Source organism: Physella acuta, unplaced genomic scaffold, assembly GCF_028476545.2.
Source record: "Physella acuta isolate Inbredline_101_S28 unplaced genomic scaffold, ASM2847654v3 ptg000715l, whole genome shotgun sequence".
NCBI classification, from domain to species: Eukaryota; Metazoa; Mollusca; class Gastropoda; family Physidae; genus Physella; species Physella acuta.
In genome coordinates this window covers 45,460-63,918 of record NW_026732233.1, presented here as the reverse complement: position 1 = coordinate 63,918, position 18,459 = coordinate 45,460, and the positions used below count along the sequence as shown (strand labels likewise).

General features: G+C 34.0%; 2 protein-coding genes across 6 annotated transcripts; one reads left to right on the top strand and one right to left on the bottom strand.

Annotated features, from left to right (window-relative positions):
* Window positions 1-202: 202 nt before the first annotated feature.
* Window positions 203-6,328, top strand: LOC131949819 (glycerophosphodiester phosphodiesterase 1). Its single transcript, XM_059311809.1, has 8 exons — window positions 203-243; window positions 629-779; window positions 1,335-1,638; window positions 2,473-2,648; window positions 3,641-3,746; window positions 3,944-4,036; window positions 4,687-4,898; window positions 5,626-6,328. Exons 3-8 carry the CDS (start codon window positions 1,354-1,356, stop codon window positions 5,756-5,758), a joined length of 1,005 nt encoding a protein of 334 aa, XP_059167792.1. The 5' UTR covers window positions 203-243; window positions 629-779; window positions 1,335-1,353; the 3' UTR covers window positions 5,759-6,328.
* Window positions 6,329-6,761: 433 nt separating this feature from the next.
* Window positions 6,762-18,375, bottom strand: LOC131949817 (epsin-1). Of its 5 annotated transcripts, XM_059311804.1 has the most exons (11): window positions 18,236-18,375; window positions 16,202-16,263; window positions 15,351-15,717; window positions 14,668-14,904; window positions 14,426-14,489; window positions 13,107-13,306; window positions 11,844-11,876; window positions 10,202-10,463; window positions 9,458-9,661; window positions 8,842-9,000; window positions 6,762-8,389 (listed from the first exon to the last, which is right to left on the bottom strand). In XM_059311804.1, the coding sequence occupies exons 3-11, from the start codon at window positions 15,615-15,617 to the stop codon at window positions 8,184-8,186; spliced, it is 1,632 nt and encodes a 543-aa protein (XP_059167787.1). In that variant the 5' UTR covers window positions 15,618-15,717; window positions 16,202-16,263; window positions 18,236-18,375; the 3' UTR covers window positions 6,762-8,183. The 5 variants fall into 5 exon arrangements, with proteins under 5 accessions (XP_059167787.1, XP_059167786.1, XP_059167788.1 ...); XM_059311803.1 differs by lacking the exon at window positions 16,202-16,263; XM_059311805.1 differs by lacking the exon at window positions 16,202-16,263 and having other exon boundaries at window positions 10,202-10,460.
* Window positions 18,376-18,459: the final 84 nt, after the last annotated feature.

Sequence of the window (18,459 nt, the reverse complement as noted above, 5' to 3'; positions counted from 1 at the left end):
CAGGCCACTGCTGAAAATTTGATTTAAAAGACTTTATTAATTCATCGTAAGGTCTACACTTAAGAATTGTTTAAGTATAGCGGCTAACCCTCTTATTAGAGTTCATAACCTTTCTTTAGAGTCTTAGACCATAGCCTACCCTGAAGTCCTAGATAAAACCCATGACTCATGACCTGAGATAACCCGGAGACCAGTGTTCAGATGCCGACGACACTAAATCCATTTCTTAATTCTAGCCTTTAGGTAAGCCAGTGATATTTGTTTCTAACACATTGAAATGCTATGTGAGAGAATTTGAACTATTTTGTTTGACCGGGTAAACCTAGTTTTAAAAAAATAATTAATACATTGTATTGTCATTGAGTCATTGATGACCTAGAATCCTAGATCTAGTTTTTTAAATAGTATGTCGGAGTGTTCATTTTTCAGAACAGTCAAAAATCAAGTTTTTTATAGAGAATAATACATAAATGCATACTTTCTGCGTTACTTTGCAATTAGTATATAATAGATCTAAATACTATAAAAAGTTCCATACAGAGATACAACTTTCGTTTAACTGCCTTTCAAGACCTTTAGTTGTATTCAATTTTATTTAATAAATACTCCAGGCATTTTTTTCTTTCAGTTCAGGCCAGTTTAATCTACTCACGTAATATGAGTTCATGACCTGTCAGCGCAATCTAAGAATCTTGGTTGGGTGGCCGAAATTTTTCATTCAAAGATTTAACCAGGCATCTAATCTATACTTAGTATAGATCTAGATATTCTATCCGCTGGTGAGTAGATCTAGCCTTTAGTTTTATGTTTAGAAGTCTATCCAGTATCTTTATCTAGAAATCTAGTATTCTAAAAAACAGGGATTTTTCAGTGACCCAACAATTAAATTATTAAAATTAACATTTAACAATTATTCAATTAATTTAACAAGTAGATCTAGATCTAGATCTAGAATCTAGATATAGATTTTCTAGATCTAGAATCTAGATCTAGGCCCCTAGGCCCTAGGCCTAACAAGTTTAACACAGATATTATTTTTATTAACAACAATAACTTATTAAATAGCATTACAATATAGATCTAGTGTGAATATAGATCTAGATTCTAATCTAGATCTAATAACATTTCAACAGTTTGACTAAATTTTTTTTCTAAGGATTTTAAATGAGATGTTGTAGTAGTATACTTAGATCTAGCTATACTAACTAACTAGGATCTAGACTCTAGAGTAATTGTCACTAAAGTTTTGCTTTGTTAGACTATATTATAATTATATAGGGGCCTATAATTCGCAATTTAAAAATTAAATTACCAAACTTTTTTTTTCCTTTTAGAAATTCACTCATTTGTGCCATGAGTTTATCCCAGAAGACCATCATCCTGCTGGGAAATGTGGTGCTGTTGTGGATGCTTATATCCACATTGGTTGTCTCAACCTTTTGGATATCCGCATCTCTGACAATTGTCCTAGCTGGTGTTGTCAAGTACTTTAGAATCAAGCCAGTTCCAAAGAGCAGGACCAGTGAAAGGGTCCGCAACTTGTTTGAGTTTGACGCAGAAAATCACAAGAACAACACTATTTTCCATAAAGCGGGTGGTCTACACGCTCCTGAAAATACTTTAGAAGCCATTGCACAGGTAACAGATTTTTATACTAGCATTTGAGTTACATGTATACAGTTATTTTATATTGCTGTGTATTGGGCAGAAAAATTGAGATTCCTCACCATAGTTCTTAGCTCAATCAATTCTCTCTCTGCAATGTAGATCTATATCATGACAAGAAAATCATGTAGTACTTTCTAAGAGTTAAAGGTGACAAATCAGCATAAAACAAGTATTTGGCACAAGTGTGTTGTGGGTTATTTTGATAGAACCTGGATTCAAGAATACAAAACAAATGTGAAAGAAAAAAAAATTACCATTAGCTGGTAGAAGATGTATTCAGCATAGATGACATCATCCTACTTGTGAACTCAGTACTGGCTATGAAAGTGTAAATGATGGTTCATTCATTCTTTACATTTCTCTGGATAAGGGGTTTTGTTGTTGATTGAAATACAATTTTATCATGACGGGTAAACCTAATCAACCATGAAAAAGTGTTGAATGAAAAGCAATTACAAGAACTTTTTATAATTTTGCTGACATCAACTAGGTCTAGACTATCCAGTTGACATGAAGCCTGTATCATTGACCACAAGTAGTCTATTTCATTGACTACAGCTTGACTATATCATTGACGCAAGTGGCCTATTTCATTGACCACAGCTTGACTATATCATTGACCACAAGTAGCCTATTTCATTGACTACAGCTTGACCACAACAAAACTATCCCACTGACCACAACTAGACTACGCTGTTGACTAATTTTTCTTACAAGACTCTTATTGACCAGTTGTGTTTTTCTTGGTCTGAATTTTTTTACGTTATTTTTTTGTTGCACATAACCAATGTTACTCCAATGCAGGCGGTTAAGTTAGGAATCCCATCTATAGAAGTAGACCTAGATTTCACCAAGGATGATATTGGTGTACTTATACATGGGCCAAAAGTGAATGACACCACAGATGGGTCTGGTTTTGTCTCTGATTTCACTTTTGAAGAGCTTCAGAAACTGAATGCCGCAGCAAAGTTTGCCAATAGGTATACAGTGTGTTAGAACAGTGGTTGCCAACCTATTGCTTAACTAAACACTTAGCACGTACAGTTTGGTGTGGTGGTTTGATTTGAATATGAATATCTCACAACTAATTCACAATGGCTACAATAGTTACTGTTAGACCTTAAAGAGGTAAACAAAATAGAACAGTATAGAAAACATTCATGGGCAAAGTAGAGGTTTACTTTAAGAGGGAAACATAGAACAGTGTAGTAAACATTCATAAGCAAAGTAGAGCTTTAAGAGTAAAACAAACATAAATCTACAGAGTTGGGGGCCACTGTAATAGATTCTTCTTTTCTCACTTAGAAAAATTTGTTCTACTGGAATCTCACCAATGGCAACATTCTTGGCAATTTGTTCTATCAAAGTTTCATAACATTTCTTTGAAATTTCCCCTCCTCCCCCCTCCCCCTCTAGTGGTCAATGTTGTGTTTAGGTTAAAGACACATTTAATTCCATGTCCGTCCAATTATGAGTTTGTGTTGCCTTGTATCTCCCACTGTTCTTGTTACTGTAGTCTAAATTAGTTTAGCCTGGAGAGTTAAAAAATAAATCCACTTGTGCTGATGAAATATACAATTTAAGACCATTTTCAATGTTTAAAATACTTTAAGTGGTTTAGAATGTCAATAGTTTTTTTTTTTTTTTTTTTTTTTTTTTTTTTTTTTTTTTTGAGCTGAGATCAAATCACATAAACTTTACAATAGATTGAATGGAAACCTGGGGGTGGGGGTTTAGTTGTACATCATATTCAATTAATGAACAGCATAATTCACATGTCAGGATGGCAAGTATTGTTAATGCTATCTAAAAAAAATAGTTATTTTTAGGGTAGTCTTGATTGCCAGTTGTTTGTAAAATTTATTTATTAGCCAATTCTTTTTTTTTTCATTTAATTGAGTACTTATATTCTTAGTCTGTTTTTACTTGTATGTTAGCAACTAATCTGATTGTTGACCATTTATTTTCACAGAAATGGTTTTACTGCAGTCCGTATACCCACATTAGAAGCATGCCTAGAGATGTGCATCCAACATAAGCTTGTTGTTTTTATTGACTGTAAAAGTAATCCTGAACAGGTATGCCATTTTAGTTATCAGGTTAAAAAATCCCAGGTATCAATTTTAACAATACACTGCATAAAATGTCATTGTTGATTTTGAAAATAGACCATATGACTAAAAATATTTTCCAATACTAATTACTTGGTTGCCAAAATTTTGCTAATCACATACACAAAATCATTCATCATCTAGAGCTTTTTTTGTATCAACAGACTGCCAAGCTAATTTCAAGACTCTACAAGAAGTATCCAGATCTATATGAGCTTGGAATAGTTTGCTCCTTTTATCCCAGTATAATTTACGCAGTAAGTATTTAGTTACCATTTTACTTTCAAGTATTATAATGCATTGTGTAGTTAATTGCTTTTTTTGTCTCAGTGTATTAGACAAAATGCATTATTTTATGTATATTGTACAATCTTTAACATGCTCCTAGAAGCTTTACTAAGATAGTGAATATTCTTCTATACAAAAACTATATAAGGAATGTTTTTAGAATATTTGTAAGGAGGGAAATAATAAGAAATAACTGACATTAAAATGGTTAATATAAATCTTTAGTGCCAGTAATAGTTTAAAAAGCTTTCTTGCTTAACCAGACATCTCCCTCACAGATTTGCCTACTGTGTGACAACTGTTTAAAAGGATTTTCATTAAGTGTAAAAGTAAAGTTCCTCTTTATACCCAGCGAACCCTAACCCCGAAGGTTCATTTATTTTCCTCGGCATATGAGGGGGAAGTGTGGTCAGCACTATGCCCAGCTGCCTTATACTTTCCCTAACATGGTCACAGGTCCAAACAGAGATTTGAACTCGAGACCTTCTGGCTTGCAGCTAAACACACTACCTTTTGACTACACTGTCCCACATTAAATGTAATGAACTAAAGTTAAACCTTTAGTTTTACTGCAACTGTGAATTTTTTCAAATGTTTATGTTTTATATGTTGTGTCTAGGTGCGTAAAGCTGACCCCGCCATCCTGACTGGGCTGACCCACAGAAACTACATACTGAGTCTGCTGGGGAATGGGTCTGAGAGAAACAATGAGCTGTGGAAAAAGTTTGTCTCCCCTTGGCTTGATATAGCTTTGGCCTGGTCCCATTGGGCTATACTGTGGTACATTTGTGGCAACTCTTTCTTCTTGTGCTGCAAGGACAATGTTTGTCTGTAAGTAAATCAGTGGGGTGGTGGTGTTTACATTTGTGGCAACTCTTTCTTCTTGTGCTGCAAGGACAATGTTTGTCTGTAAGTACATCAGTGGGGTGGTGGTGGTGTTTACATTTGTGGCGACTCCTTCTTGTGCTGCAAGGACAATGTTTGTCTGTAAGTAAATTAATGGGGTGGTGGTGGTGTTTACATTTGTGGCAACTCTTTCTTCTTGTGTTGCAAGGACAATGTTTGTCTGTAAGTACATCAGTGGGGTGGTGGTGGTGTTTACATTTGTGGCAACTCCTTCTTCTTGTGTTGCAAGGACAATGTTTGTCTGTAAGTACAACAATGGGGTGGTGGTGTTTACATTTGTGGCAACTCTTTCTTCTTGTGCTGCAAGGACAATGTTTGTAAGTACAACTATGGGGTAGTGGTAGTGTCAAGTGGTAGAGCACTCTGTTGCTAACCTGAAATTCTCAAGTTTGGTCCCTTGACTTTGGTCTAAAGGACATCTTGGTCCATCCTGTTCTGAAGGGCACTTAAATAAAGTCATGGGAAGTAAAGTTAACAGAGTATAGTGCAAACCACACAATCCCTTTACAAGGGTCCTTGCCCTTCTTCATCTGTTGTCAGTTACTTTACAAACTTAACTTACCTTAAACTACTAAAAGAATTTAGCTGTAGATTAATTGTATTATTTTACCAGCACATGTGCATCTCATAGTTTGCCTGTTCTCTTCTCCAGAGATAACAAAAAGTTCTGGGACAGTCTAGGTGTAACCTTAGTAGCATGGACAGTCAATGATGTAGCAGAGAAACAGTTTTTCCTCAAGTCTCTCAAGGTCCCTATCATCACTGATGGTCTACATGAGCTATAACAGCTGTCTTAGGCTAGGACCCTGCTGTTCTGTACACTACATGACTTGCCGTTACTAATAATTTAATAATTAGAATATTTTTACCTAGGACTTGTTTATTCAGAGAAGACAAATTGATTGAGTTGATTAAGGAACTTGTTTGTCTAGATTAAAAAGTACCTGATGGATTAGATCTGACTGGCCATGTAATCTTAAGTTAGGAGATATACACTATTATACCGCTATTAATTGTCATAATTAAACCAACTAGGGTTATTGTGGACCAGAATGTTTTGTTTTCAACTGGTTGAAATCTACTACATGAGCAGGTCTCAATATTTGTAGTCTATATGTTTGCTAATTTATATATACTCCGTTCTTACCATTCAAATAGTTTTTAAAAATCCAATTTTATTTATCTGTGTATAAAAACTAGTATCACAATTTGCTTAAAAGAAGGAATATCAACTAGTTTTTTGATCTCATTGTGTTAACTTGAGTATATTATAATGTATGATTGTATTAGACCTGTTGACAAGATAAGTTTTATTATGTTGTATTATTACATGAATTAAAATACAGCTGAATTTGAACATGAATTTGTGTCATCATTTTAGATAACTTTCAAGTATATAGATGAGATTTTACTCTAGCCTATAGATCCTCTATATGTATGTGTAGGTTGCATTGTTATGAGTAAGACAAATATTTTGTTTTCCTTTGTAACAATATTTTAAGACTGATACATTGTGTAAGACTTATTTTATGGATAGAAAGTTCTTGAAATATTGTTCTCAGTTGTTTACAGTATAAGGACACATTAAGTTCATGGCCTCTATATTTCTGTTATCATTTATCAGTTACTGCAGAGGTACACTTTATTATGTACATAGTTGCAGTAATAATTTAATAACCTGCTAAGCATTTTTCTGAAGATTTTTGATGTGATGTCCACTTGGACTCAAGTGTGGAAGTCATAAATGGATGGCCCCAATAAATTATGTTCAAGAAGAAACAAAAGCACTTCTCTTCAACTGCTTTATTTATAAGAGCTAGTGAAAAAATCATAGTTATCAACATTACAATATTACTGCCATAGAACTCACAGGTTTCAGAATTCTGTAAGACAATGTCTGTTTTAGAGATGTATAAAGATACAGGAGCAGATCCATACAGATAATCCACTAACAGGTTATATTTCTCTTTTACCTGAAAACTCCAAATTAACTACCCCAATTTTGTAATATAAAAAAAAAAGAAAACATGACCTATTCAGCAACCTAATCTTCATGCAACAATTCAGCATCAAAAACAGGCAAAGCTACACTTATTATGCAGGAAGCTGGTGCGTGCATCTGTCCCCACCCCACATTATTGCTTGAAACAACTACACCCTGTAGTTTGTACCACTGGGCCCCACTGGTAATGGCATTCTGTACACCTCTGTATGTACAAGTGGTTTTGGCTCACCTTATCAGTGTTTATTGTCCTCTACTGTCTCCCTCATGAAATAAATTCAGAGTAAAGCTAGAAAATACAAGGCAATATGGCAAGTATTTCAAAATTTTCATTACTAAGCCTTTATCTGCAATTATTAAAAAAAAAGGTATTTTACACAGATGTTGTAAAAATAAAAAAAAAAAGGTGTCCATGCTTTAATGACAATACACAGTAAATATTCGGTTTATTTTTTTTAAACAAAAAAAAAAAGGCAAATTGGACTTGTGTTGATTACTTATTTCTTAATGCACACAGAAAAAAAAAATGAAAACAGACAAGACATAGATCTCTTTGCTTTTCCATATAGAGTGAATAATGCTCTGTAATACATGAAGAAAAGGTAGTAATTCTTTTTAAAAACAAATATCGACATGATAATACAATTGCATAACCAAAGTGGCACTTGATATATATATATGTGTTTGTATGTATAGATAGATAACATGACCAATGACATTCTTCAACAGACACTCAAAATATGAGACATACAGCTGCCATACACTTCAATATATACAGAAGATTCATCCTATGTCCACACTTGTCAAACATGCCATGCCTTTGTGTAACACATCGGAACTTTTGTGACCCATGTATCTTGAGGGTGTTGGTTTCTACTCAAAACTTGACCACAGTAAGGAAGGCGACTGCTGTTTACCCACTCATACCCCGATATGTTGGAAAAACTTTGCAAGGAATATCCTGTTGACGTGCCACAAGTTTTGCTTCAAAGGTAAGATGATCTAGTAGGAATGAAATCACTACATCCATCCTACAGTTTAACACAAAGTTCTTCTGCTTTGACATTTTTTTTCCACAAACCAATTTTTTAAAAAAAATTATATTTTTCTCCTTATTTCTCTTCATTTCCCCAAGTGAAGTCCCTCACAAACACGGCTGAGTCCATCTATGAGACGGGGGACAAACCCTCACAAGATGGACTATGTTTTCATAAAAATGGGTTGTATCCTTGCTGGGTCTGCATAGCTTGTGTTGAGCCGAGTGGAAGCAGGGGGGCAGGTAATAACCCTGTGTTGACAGGCTGTGTGAAGCCCGGCCCTGACGGGGCCATCTGAGCCATGGGCATCCTCACCCCAGTGGTGGGGTCCTGAAAAGGGTTGCTAGCACCCGTTGTCATGGCAAATGGGTTGTTGCCTGAAACAAAACAAATCTTGTTTTTTAGACAACAATACACAATAAGTTGCATCATTTTGCAGATCTGGCATTTGCGAGAGAAATTGTAAAAATTTGTGGCTAGTGTAGGATATTAATTTAGAGATTTAATCATTTCTAATTATGTAGTTATTTTAGTACAATTATTAAACAGTTTTCACCATTGGCATAAACAAAACTAGTCCTGCAAAGCTAACTAAAAAAGTCTTAATATGACTCAGAAGTGCAAAAGCACAGATTGAGACTGTTGTTTGTAAAATATCTTTTATAAAATTTTACTTTTTAATTAACAAATAAACAAAGGTACTAAATGCATATAATCATAATAATACTAAAAAAGTATTGAATGCATGTATCATATGAATGCAGGCTGGGAAGGCACACAAGGAGAAAGGTCAAGGGGTCAACAAACTTAACCTGTTGCCAGGTTTTACCTTTAGGTGGAGCTTTTGAAACCAACTGGTCAAGATTGACCAGGTTGGCATGACCACCTAGAAATGCCTCAGCACTTTTCTTTTTATTCTGTGGCAGATCTTGATTTAAACTGTCCATATCAAAAGCATCAGCATTTGAACCGTTAGTATGAGAAACACCTAAAAGAAAGGAAAAATGAAAATGGTCAATTAAAAAAACCACTCAAAAACATTAATACACACAGAGCTTAAGTAATGGGAGTAAAGAGTGCATGAACTCACTAGTGAAATTTTGACAAACTCTACTCAGCATTGATGAGTACCTAAACTTAAGTCAATAAAATGGGTGGTTTATGCTTTGCTGAGACAACACAATCCCTGTATGTTAGACCAATTTGTACGCTGGTCTATATCATATGTTTCTCCAAGCGATCGAGTTCCAGTGTCTTCTCAGCCAACGGTTCCAGCAAAGTGAGGAGACTTTATTTTTTACATCAAGAAAAGATTATTTCAAAACACCAAGGTACAACTCCTTCAATAGCTTTTCTCATTGTTGATTTCTTGCATTACTTAAGTTTAAAAACCGCTGCTCTCATTATTTAAAATTTAAAAATAACCGGTAAACCATTTCACCTACCTAACAGATCAAATTCATCGAGCACTGCTGATTTAGCTGGCGACGTGTCAGCGCTGCGTGCACTCAGCAAATCAAATTCATTATCAATGTTGTTTGGTGCTGATGTTCCATTAGAGACGCCACTGCGGGCAACAATGCCAAAAGGGTCAGCTGTTGACTGGTGGGCTGAGGCGAGCGGTGTTGGACTGGCACTGGACCAGGCACCTGCAACATGATTGAATGAAGGGAGGGTAGGGAGGGGAAAAGCATTTGGATAACAGTTGCACAAAAAGGTTGGAATCTATTTCATATTAAAATGTTGACAGAATGTATTATAATTGCATATTTTACTACATGATTTGCTTCACCCACATCATCACCATATCTCTGGCTCTAATCACTACAGAACATAAAGTAAGGAATACCAACAGACTTAGAATAATTTTTTAAAAATTATTACTAAATTAAAATTTTGTATTTGATAATTCTAATTTTTTCAAAGATACTACATGTCTATGGCTGTCTTATTTTCAGAAAAAAACATGGTTAATATTTTTATTTAGTACAAATTTATCTGCAGATGTACAGTAGCTAGAGGTAACCAGGAAGAGGTGGTGTAAATGTACGGATCAACATAGAGAAGAAATCATTTAGAGGCTGATTACATTTTCATTCCAACTGAAAGGTACATCGGCTAAGGTTCAAGCCACAAAAAAAGGTAAGGGTCACATAACTCAAACTGAGTGTAGCTACACAATGGCTTACCTGCCCTTGGCTGTGGACTAGATGAAGTTACCCCCCAAGGGTCTACTGGTGCTGCGACATTACCGGCGGGGGCTCTGACACCTCCTGAAGCCCCCCACGGGTCCGGTGGAACTGTGTTCGAAGGTCCAGGTAAGGGTGCGGCCCAGGGGTCAGCAGACACAGAAGACTGTACCGGCATGCCCCATGGGTCAGTGTTGAGAGAATGGGCACCTGCCGTGCTGGGACCAGCAAGGTCCAGTAGTGTGGTGGACTGTGGGCTCTGCTGAGATGAAATTAACACAAAGTCAAATACCTTGTTGGGCTAATGATGGAGCTGGGTTGGGTTTTGAGATCAGGTTCAAATGTTAAATCAGATACATGTCTTAATGTCTATAACCAGATAAACAACTTCATTGGGTCTAATAGAATACCAAGACCAGACAGACCATCCTCTTGATGTCTGTACTGTACTTTCTAACTAAGTCTTTAGTCAACAATTGATTCTCTAACAAACTAATATAATATAAAAACACTCAACAGCTGACACTAATATTAGTAAAAGCAAAACATACACAGCACAACATCAAAACAAATGACAACATCCACTTCAAACAGCTTATCAGATATCTATATTGGTGGCTGCAGGCAGACAGGGTGTTAGCATTATCAGCAAACACAAATAGGTTCCTGTTTTCCTTACATTACTTATACTGGGTTCTTTTAATTTAACTCGATCATAAAATTTAGTCAAGTGACAAATTATTTGAATTTTTTCCTTTATTTTTCATTGAGTTCAGCTAGAGTTAAATAGTAAACTATTATAGACTTCAATATCTTATCATATTGATTAGGTAGTTAAAAAGTAAAAATCATGTTCATTTCTAAACCATAGAAAAATTATATCAGAAATCATTACAGGGAAGCAAATAACTGTTTAAAGACCATAATTAGTTTAATGTATATAAAGGTGTAAAAAGAAGGGCTTCAGTATGATGACTATGGTTGGAATAGTTGGAAGAAAATTAAGAAACATTGCCTATACGGAACATTTTTAAAAAAGAAAAAAGTGTGATTCAATCAAGTACAAAGCTAAGCAGTTTTTTTTACTTTTTTTTTTACTTTGTTAGATTTACTCTAATAACCACATGATTTTGGTTTTAAAAATGGATTTCTTAATTTTACTTAATTAAAACAGAGTTACAGATTATGGAAAAACTGACCTTGAGGGAAAATACATTAACAGCAAGGTGTTGGTTGGAGAGGGGAGGGATTGGTAAGCGATTGCTTCAAATATTTTTTCAAGTTTTTCAGCCAAGAACATATACTATAAGAATGTGTTTTTTAAAAAGCTTACTATATGTAACTTCTACTAAAATAATAATAATTAATGTGCTTTGACATGATAAATATAGTACATATAGTAAATCATTATTTCAAACAAGATGAAAGCCAAAACAAAATATTAAATCAACTGAAAAAAAATACAGCAACAAATTTGTATATAGATGAACTTGAACAATCAGAAGACAGGGAAATTTCAAAGATAAATTTAATGGATATATAAAATGCAAAGGAATAAAGTTTGCTGTAAATACAGGAGTGAAAGTTTTTCTAATGCATCTAGAACGAGCATGCAGTAGAAAGATAGCAACACACAGCTTACTGTGGCTAACTCTTGCTGTTGTCTTCGTCTGTCCTATTCGAGAAAAAAAAATTGCCCAAAATCTTAGTAACTTGTGTGAAATGTTTATTATCATTTTCAAAATACTTGTGTCTTCAACACTTTTTTTTTATAAATTATCAAATATATTAAGATTTGTTATTTCAAATAATTTAAACAACTTAATTGAAAATTCATTTTTGAAATGACATAACATCTTAGCAGCAATTTAAGTCACACTCGTCAGTAAAAAAATACCCAATGTCTCCAGAATTTTACAATCAATTTATGAATACACAAAAAGTAAGAAGGACTGATGTCTTTAGAGGGGCAAAAAAAAAAAACTAACAGGACTGTGTATTACAAATGTTATTTAACAGTGCATTTCCTCAGCCATGTTATTTAACAGTGCATTTTCTCAGCCATGTTGACAGAGTACGATGTGATTCCAGTCCGCAGTATGCTGAGATAGCTAGTTAATTACAACCAGCAATGTGATAGTCCAAGAATGCAACAGCAACAAAGTGAAAGCAGTTTTTGTATTAAAACAAGTACAGTGATGTGATTGTCTCTCAACAGTAAGTTAACTCCATTCAAAAGAACATGGTTCTCAGTGTGTTTGATATTCATAAAAATTCACCTGTTCAACAATCTGCAACAGTTCAATTACCTTACCCCAGAATTTAAAATTTTACATACAAGTTCTCCTATGAGCATTAAAGCTTTCTAGATAAATTTGAGAAAAAAATTCTTTGTCTGATGCAGATGATTTACAAGGCTTACAAATTATTTGAATGTTTCAATGACAAAAGTAATTGTTACATTGCCGATGAGCAGAGTGGAGAACTTGAAATAGTCTGAAACTGAAATAGACTGAGTTCATGTTTGAAGCATGTGAACACGGAACACTAAAACATGCACACTCAGCAGACTGGCATTTTATACATAGGCACATTTGCAATGTTGTGATGGCAGATTTTTCACATGGCTCTATAGCATAAAGAGATGTGCACAAAGGTAGCGTGTACACGCACAAGATCATATGAAAAGAACAGCCACAAAAATAGGCCTGGGGTGTTTTTTTTAATACTAAATAATTCATCCAACATCTCTATTAACTACATCTTAACCAACACATCTGTAGCAGCCACGACATGACCAACTATCATATCTGAGGCAGCTATGACTCTACCATCATATCTGAAGCAGCTAGGACTCAACCAATTTATCTGTAGCAGCTAGCAACTGAACCACCATGAGACTCACATTTTTGGCCTGCTCCCTACTTTGCTCAATTGCCATCTGCAGTTTGATGTCATCAGACTTCTGTTTGCGCACATGCTCCTCGTGTTCCTCCTTGCTCATGGCCAGAGCCAGCTGTAGCTGCAGCTCTTCCTCTCCAGCTGATGAAGGTCTGGCTGATTCAATTTCTGAAGGAGTACCAGCACTTCCACTGCCTGGTGATGCTGGAAACATTTTATATGTTTAAAAAATAAAATCTAAATATGGTGTAGATTTCTTTTATTAAAATAACACCCAATTTAACAGGCTGCATAAGCTTCATTGCATTTTCTGCTAAAGTTTCAAAAAGTGTTAGGTTAGTTTATTTCTAAGAATCTTATTAAAATAAGTACATCTTTGACTCAATCAAGTTTTAGTGGTTGCTTCAATAGAAAAATAAAAGGTAAAACATTCTTTAAATGGTAGAAATGTGAAGAGAATTTCTAGAAAATTGATGAGAAATGTGACTGCTAATTTACAGAATATTTTTAAATAACTGAATCTATGACTTTGGACTATTTTAAAAGACAGTTTCCACACAATGAGGTTATTAGTAGTGTCATGTTTATAATTTTCTTGTGTTATTTTAGAGAACAAAGTGATGGCATAGCCAGACAAGAAAATATGTATACCAATAAGACCTCACTACAAAACATAAGCCAAGACCTACTTGGTAACATGTGATAATGATACCAACTTGCGCTGTCAACACCTTATTTTCTTTTAAAACCCTCCCCTAATCACTATAACATATTTTGCTGTGCTAATTTAAAGGCATAATAAAATAATTTTTACTCCATTTCTTAAGATTCTAGCTTCTCACATTGATGAATTTTTTTTTATATATACAAAAGGTTAGATAACTTTGTTAACAGTTCACCAATATTTACCAGAAGGTCTATGGCTGGTGAATTAAATAAGCAAAAGGGGAAATTACTCTACAACCTTCTCGATCCTGTCAAACACAGTGAAGAGTAGTAAGGTGGGTGGGTTCAAACATAACTTGAAATGAAAACAAATAGAATATAAATAGCATTGTTTCACCCGCCAGTCTTTTATTACTCATTTCTTGTTTCTAACTATAATAATTTTATGAGCAGAATGTAGATAAAGGATATCACTGCACAATGCAATCCCCAAAAACTAAACTATCCAGCTGTAGCCATGAAGCAGTATCAGGTAGTTTAAAGGCCGGGTTTCTACAAAATAATGTAAGCCAGTACGAGAATCTACAATCTCTGAATATGTGCAGTGCAATCTTTAGTACATTATACCCACTACAAGTTAAACCACTGAGGACTTACAGTCAGGGTAGCCATAACTTTCCTGATAACCTGCCCCTGTTGTTGGACTTCCACCCAGTCGCACCTGCAACAAATTTAAGAGTTAAAAACTGCATTTCCTTTTCAACAATTGAAATCCTTATTATAAGTACAAACATGTCTCTGTATTCTAAATGATCCACAAAAATCACACGAGCTTCATCAAAACAAGCTGCTGATAAACTTCAAGAAGTCAGTAATACATAAATGTATTGTAAACATACCCTAGTTCTACTACTTGTACCATTGCCCATTCCCATTGCATTCTGGGCCATCCTTTCTTTAGCCTTAAGTGCTTTGGCTCTTTCATTTTTAAACTTCTCCTCATCAGACAACATGGCAACTAAAAGCTTTGCCTTCTCCCTGACACTTTGGCCATGGTCTTTCTGATCAGCATCTGAGTATTGGAAGTTGGTCAGAGTTTTGATGACATGAAAATTCTCTTTACACTGCTGGGCAACCTGAGGATGAATGGAAGACAGATTTTTAGAGCTTAGCCTATACTTTGTCTCAATGAAATCTGTTTAAAGTAATATATCCCTCATATGCAGAGTCCAACATTTTTATCCTATCCCACAAACTACCTCTTATTGACAGTGAGTTAAGATTCTCTTTGATTGCTTTGAAATTTGACAAAAATTAAGGCTACCTTCATTCAAACTTTATCTTCTGTTTTAAACATTCTTCAAAGCAGCTTAAAACAGCCAGAAAAGCTAATCTCTCTGTAACTGTAATGCTATTTTGCATCACAAATTTTTAAATATCTTAATAAATAATTTATAATGATCAATATACAATGTTTTACAATTATACCATAATTCATAGGTTCAATGAAAACAAAAATCCAGAATAAGGCACATAAAAAATCCAGTTAAAATTACCAAATAATAAAAGAACTGAACGTTACCTTTTCACTTCCTGTTTTTATAATGTAATCTAAGACGAGCAAAGATTTGTAGACATGTCTCCAATTTTTGCCATCATCATTAAGTCTTTTCCATACCATCTGCATAATCTCAGTAAAAGCCACAACATTATAAGTTAAATCTGCTATCTCAGACATCAGTGTACTGGAGGGGCCCCAGGGATCATTCGATGTTGCCTCTCGAACTTTAACCTGAGCATCTGAATAGTTCTTGACAACATTTTTTAACGTTCTTCTAATGGCAGGCATCTTCTGTTCTTGTGGTGACAAATTCTATCAGAAATAGATTTTTCAAACTTCCTGTTGTCTTTATTTACCCTCAGAACCAACTAATCATTAGATTTATATGCTGTAAAAGAAGCAGAATTACCAAAATTTAATATGGTTGTAAAACATTGAAAACAGAATTGACTGTTTATATTATGATCTTTGCACTTGCAACACCAAAGTACAAGTTTCAAGCTATGTACAACAATAGTTCAATCACAGGTTAAGTTTTATGCAGCTTATCTTGGGTTTCTGTTTGCAATGTCATTGTCTGACTACAATACGTTTTGTTGGCTGTTATCTGGGCGTCAGAATAAACCTTCCATTAAAAGATTCTTGTTTCACTAAAGTTCAGCCAGTCAGTCTATCACTAACAATTATTACACAAGCAGTCAATAAAACTTTTCATATATACTTTCCTTTACGTCTGCTCATATAATTAAAAAAAAAATTCCTATTAGGCTGTAGACTAACACTCACTATAACATGCAATTTAATTTAGAACACTTTATCAAACTCTGTAACACTTCAAAAACAAATCTTTACACTTTTAAAAACAAAATTACCTAGGAAGCAAATCCATTTACTATATTCAGTTTTTACCAAGATGACATTCAGATGTCTAACCCTGCAAAAGTAACAATTTTAGATGGCTGCACATCTAACCAGACCCTAAACTCAAAACCTAACTATTCTTTAGTCGGAAGCTTGAGTAAACGAATAATAGAAATATGTTGTATTAAATTAAGAAGACCTATTTATGGGTAGGAATGCTAATAATATGGTAACTTGAGTTTTTACATTATTTTCTTTATAGGCGCTTTTTAATTTTAGCCCATGGTAGTTAAGTTTAAGCTAATTTAACAAGTTGCTTCATTCAATTGTGCTTGATTTAAAATACTTTATATTATTATTCATACATAAAGTTTAAAATAAAATGTAGCCTACTTTTAATACTTTTTAAAATTGCTAACAGGGTGACAGTATTCAATATCAATGGGGGACTTCTTTTGAGGTTCCAGTTTTTAATTTTTAATTAAGAAAATTAGATTTTTTTGTGTGGATAATTCCAGACAATACCTCATTAAAAATCCCCAAAGATAAGCACCTATGTCTGATTATATCTGCAATGTCTACAAAAAGTAGTCATGTATAGCTGATGCCTATTAGATTCTATATATTTTTAACTTTAGTAGCATTATACTATACTAAGCCAATTTGGCAATCTATATTTCATATCCCAATATAAATATTTACTGAATGAAATGAAAAAAAACATTAGTATCTTTCTATTTCTTTTTAAAAATAGGCCTATTTAATAATAACTAGGACATGTATTTTAAAAGAAATGATTCATAATAATCATAAATAATTGAAATAGGCCTATAAAATGTAGAAACAAACCATGGAGAAAAATCAAAACAGGAAAGCATAGCCTAATCTATTCTATTTGTCAGCTTGTCAGCTGGTACCAATATAGTTTACCACAATTTTCATCAATGAATTTTTAAAAATTAAGTGAATTATTCCAATTCCTTAAGTTTGTTCGTACCTTAAGGTTAAATGAGGTGTTTAAGTTAAACTAACTTGTATCCTAAAATGTATAGGCCTATCTATTATTATTATAAAGACATGTTACTGTAAACTGTAATGTATTAAATCTACAGACCTACATCAATATCTACAACAGTTAGGCCTAACTATATGCATACCTTGCTTATGTTGCTAACAGAATGATTGGAATATATGTAGGCCTAAATTAAATATATTTTATTAAAGTTTAGAATTTAGTGAGACAAGCCACTATTTAAATTTTTAACATACTCTGTTAGTTTTGGCCTAAGTTAAATAAAAACCCTAAAGTTCTAGAGTAGACCCCCAAATTAGAAATATTAAAATAAAATAGGCCTAGGTCTAACGATTTACCATGCTGGAGTATTTGGTATTATATGTCTAAATTTAAATTAATATTATTAGAATATTAGTCCTTGCTATCGATTAGGCCTAACCTAACTGTTTAATATTGTGGCATTACATTTAGGCCTAACATTATGATTATCCGATCCTGGGATAACACACCCCCACTGCCATTGATTGTGCTTAGCCTTAAACATAAATGATTAGGGCCAAAGCTTATGAAGTTTTTGCTTTCAATTGTAATGTAAGCCATAAAAATCTGACAATAAAAAATAAAAATGATTCAGTTCCAGATAAGAAAGATCAACAACAATCAAAACACGTCATGGTTCTAACTGAACTGAGTGACTCAGACTCATTCTCACTCTAGAAAATCTGCTTAATCTAGATTTTCTAGATTCTAGAACTAAATCAAAATATTAATTAATGAACAAAACTCACTACACTCCATAGACTATATGTAGAACTAAATCTAATCTAGAGATCTAGATCTAGAATAGATCGCGAGTTACTCAGTCGAGAGTGGTGGTTGTTGTCTGGTGGTGTGACACTGACCAGTCAGTCAGTACAAGAGATGGATCTTGTTTGTACAACTTGTCTATTCCTACTTGTTATTAGAACTAGAATCTAGATCTCAATAGGGTTTAATAAGTTATTTGAATACATTCGAATGGAATACTTACCATTTGTAATAAATATTGGCGTAATCTTAAAAATCATAAACTTTCCATAGCTATCTTAAAAAAAAATTAGTTGTGTGCAATGTCACTTCCTTCTATTTTCGCAAAGGAACGAATCTATGACGGAATCACAACTTCCGTTGAACTAAAAATAATCCGTACGTGGGGGGTAAATGGAATGCGCGTACATTTGGACTGTATCCTTTAACTAATCTTGACTGTTTTAG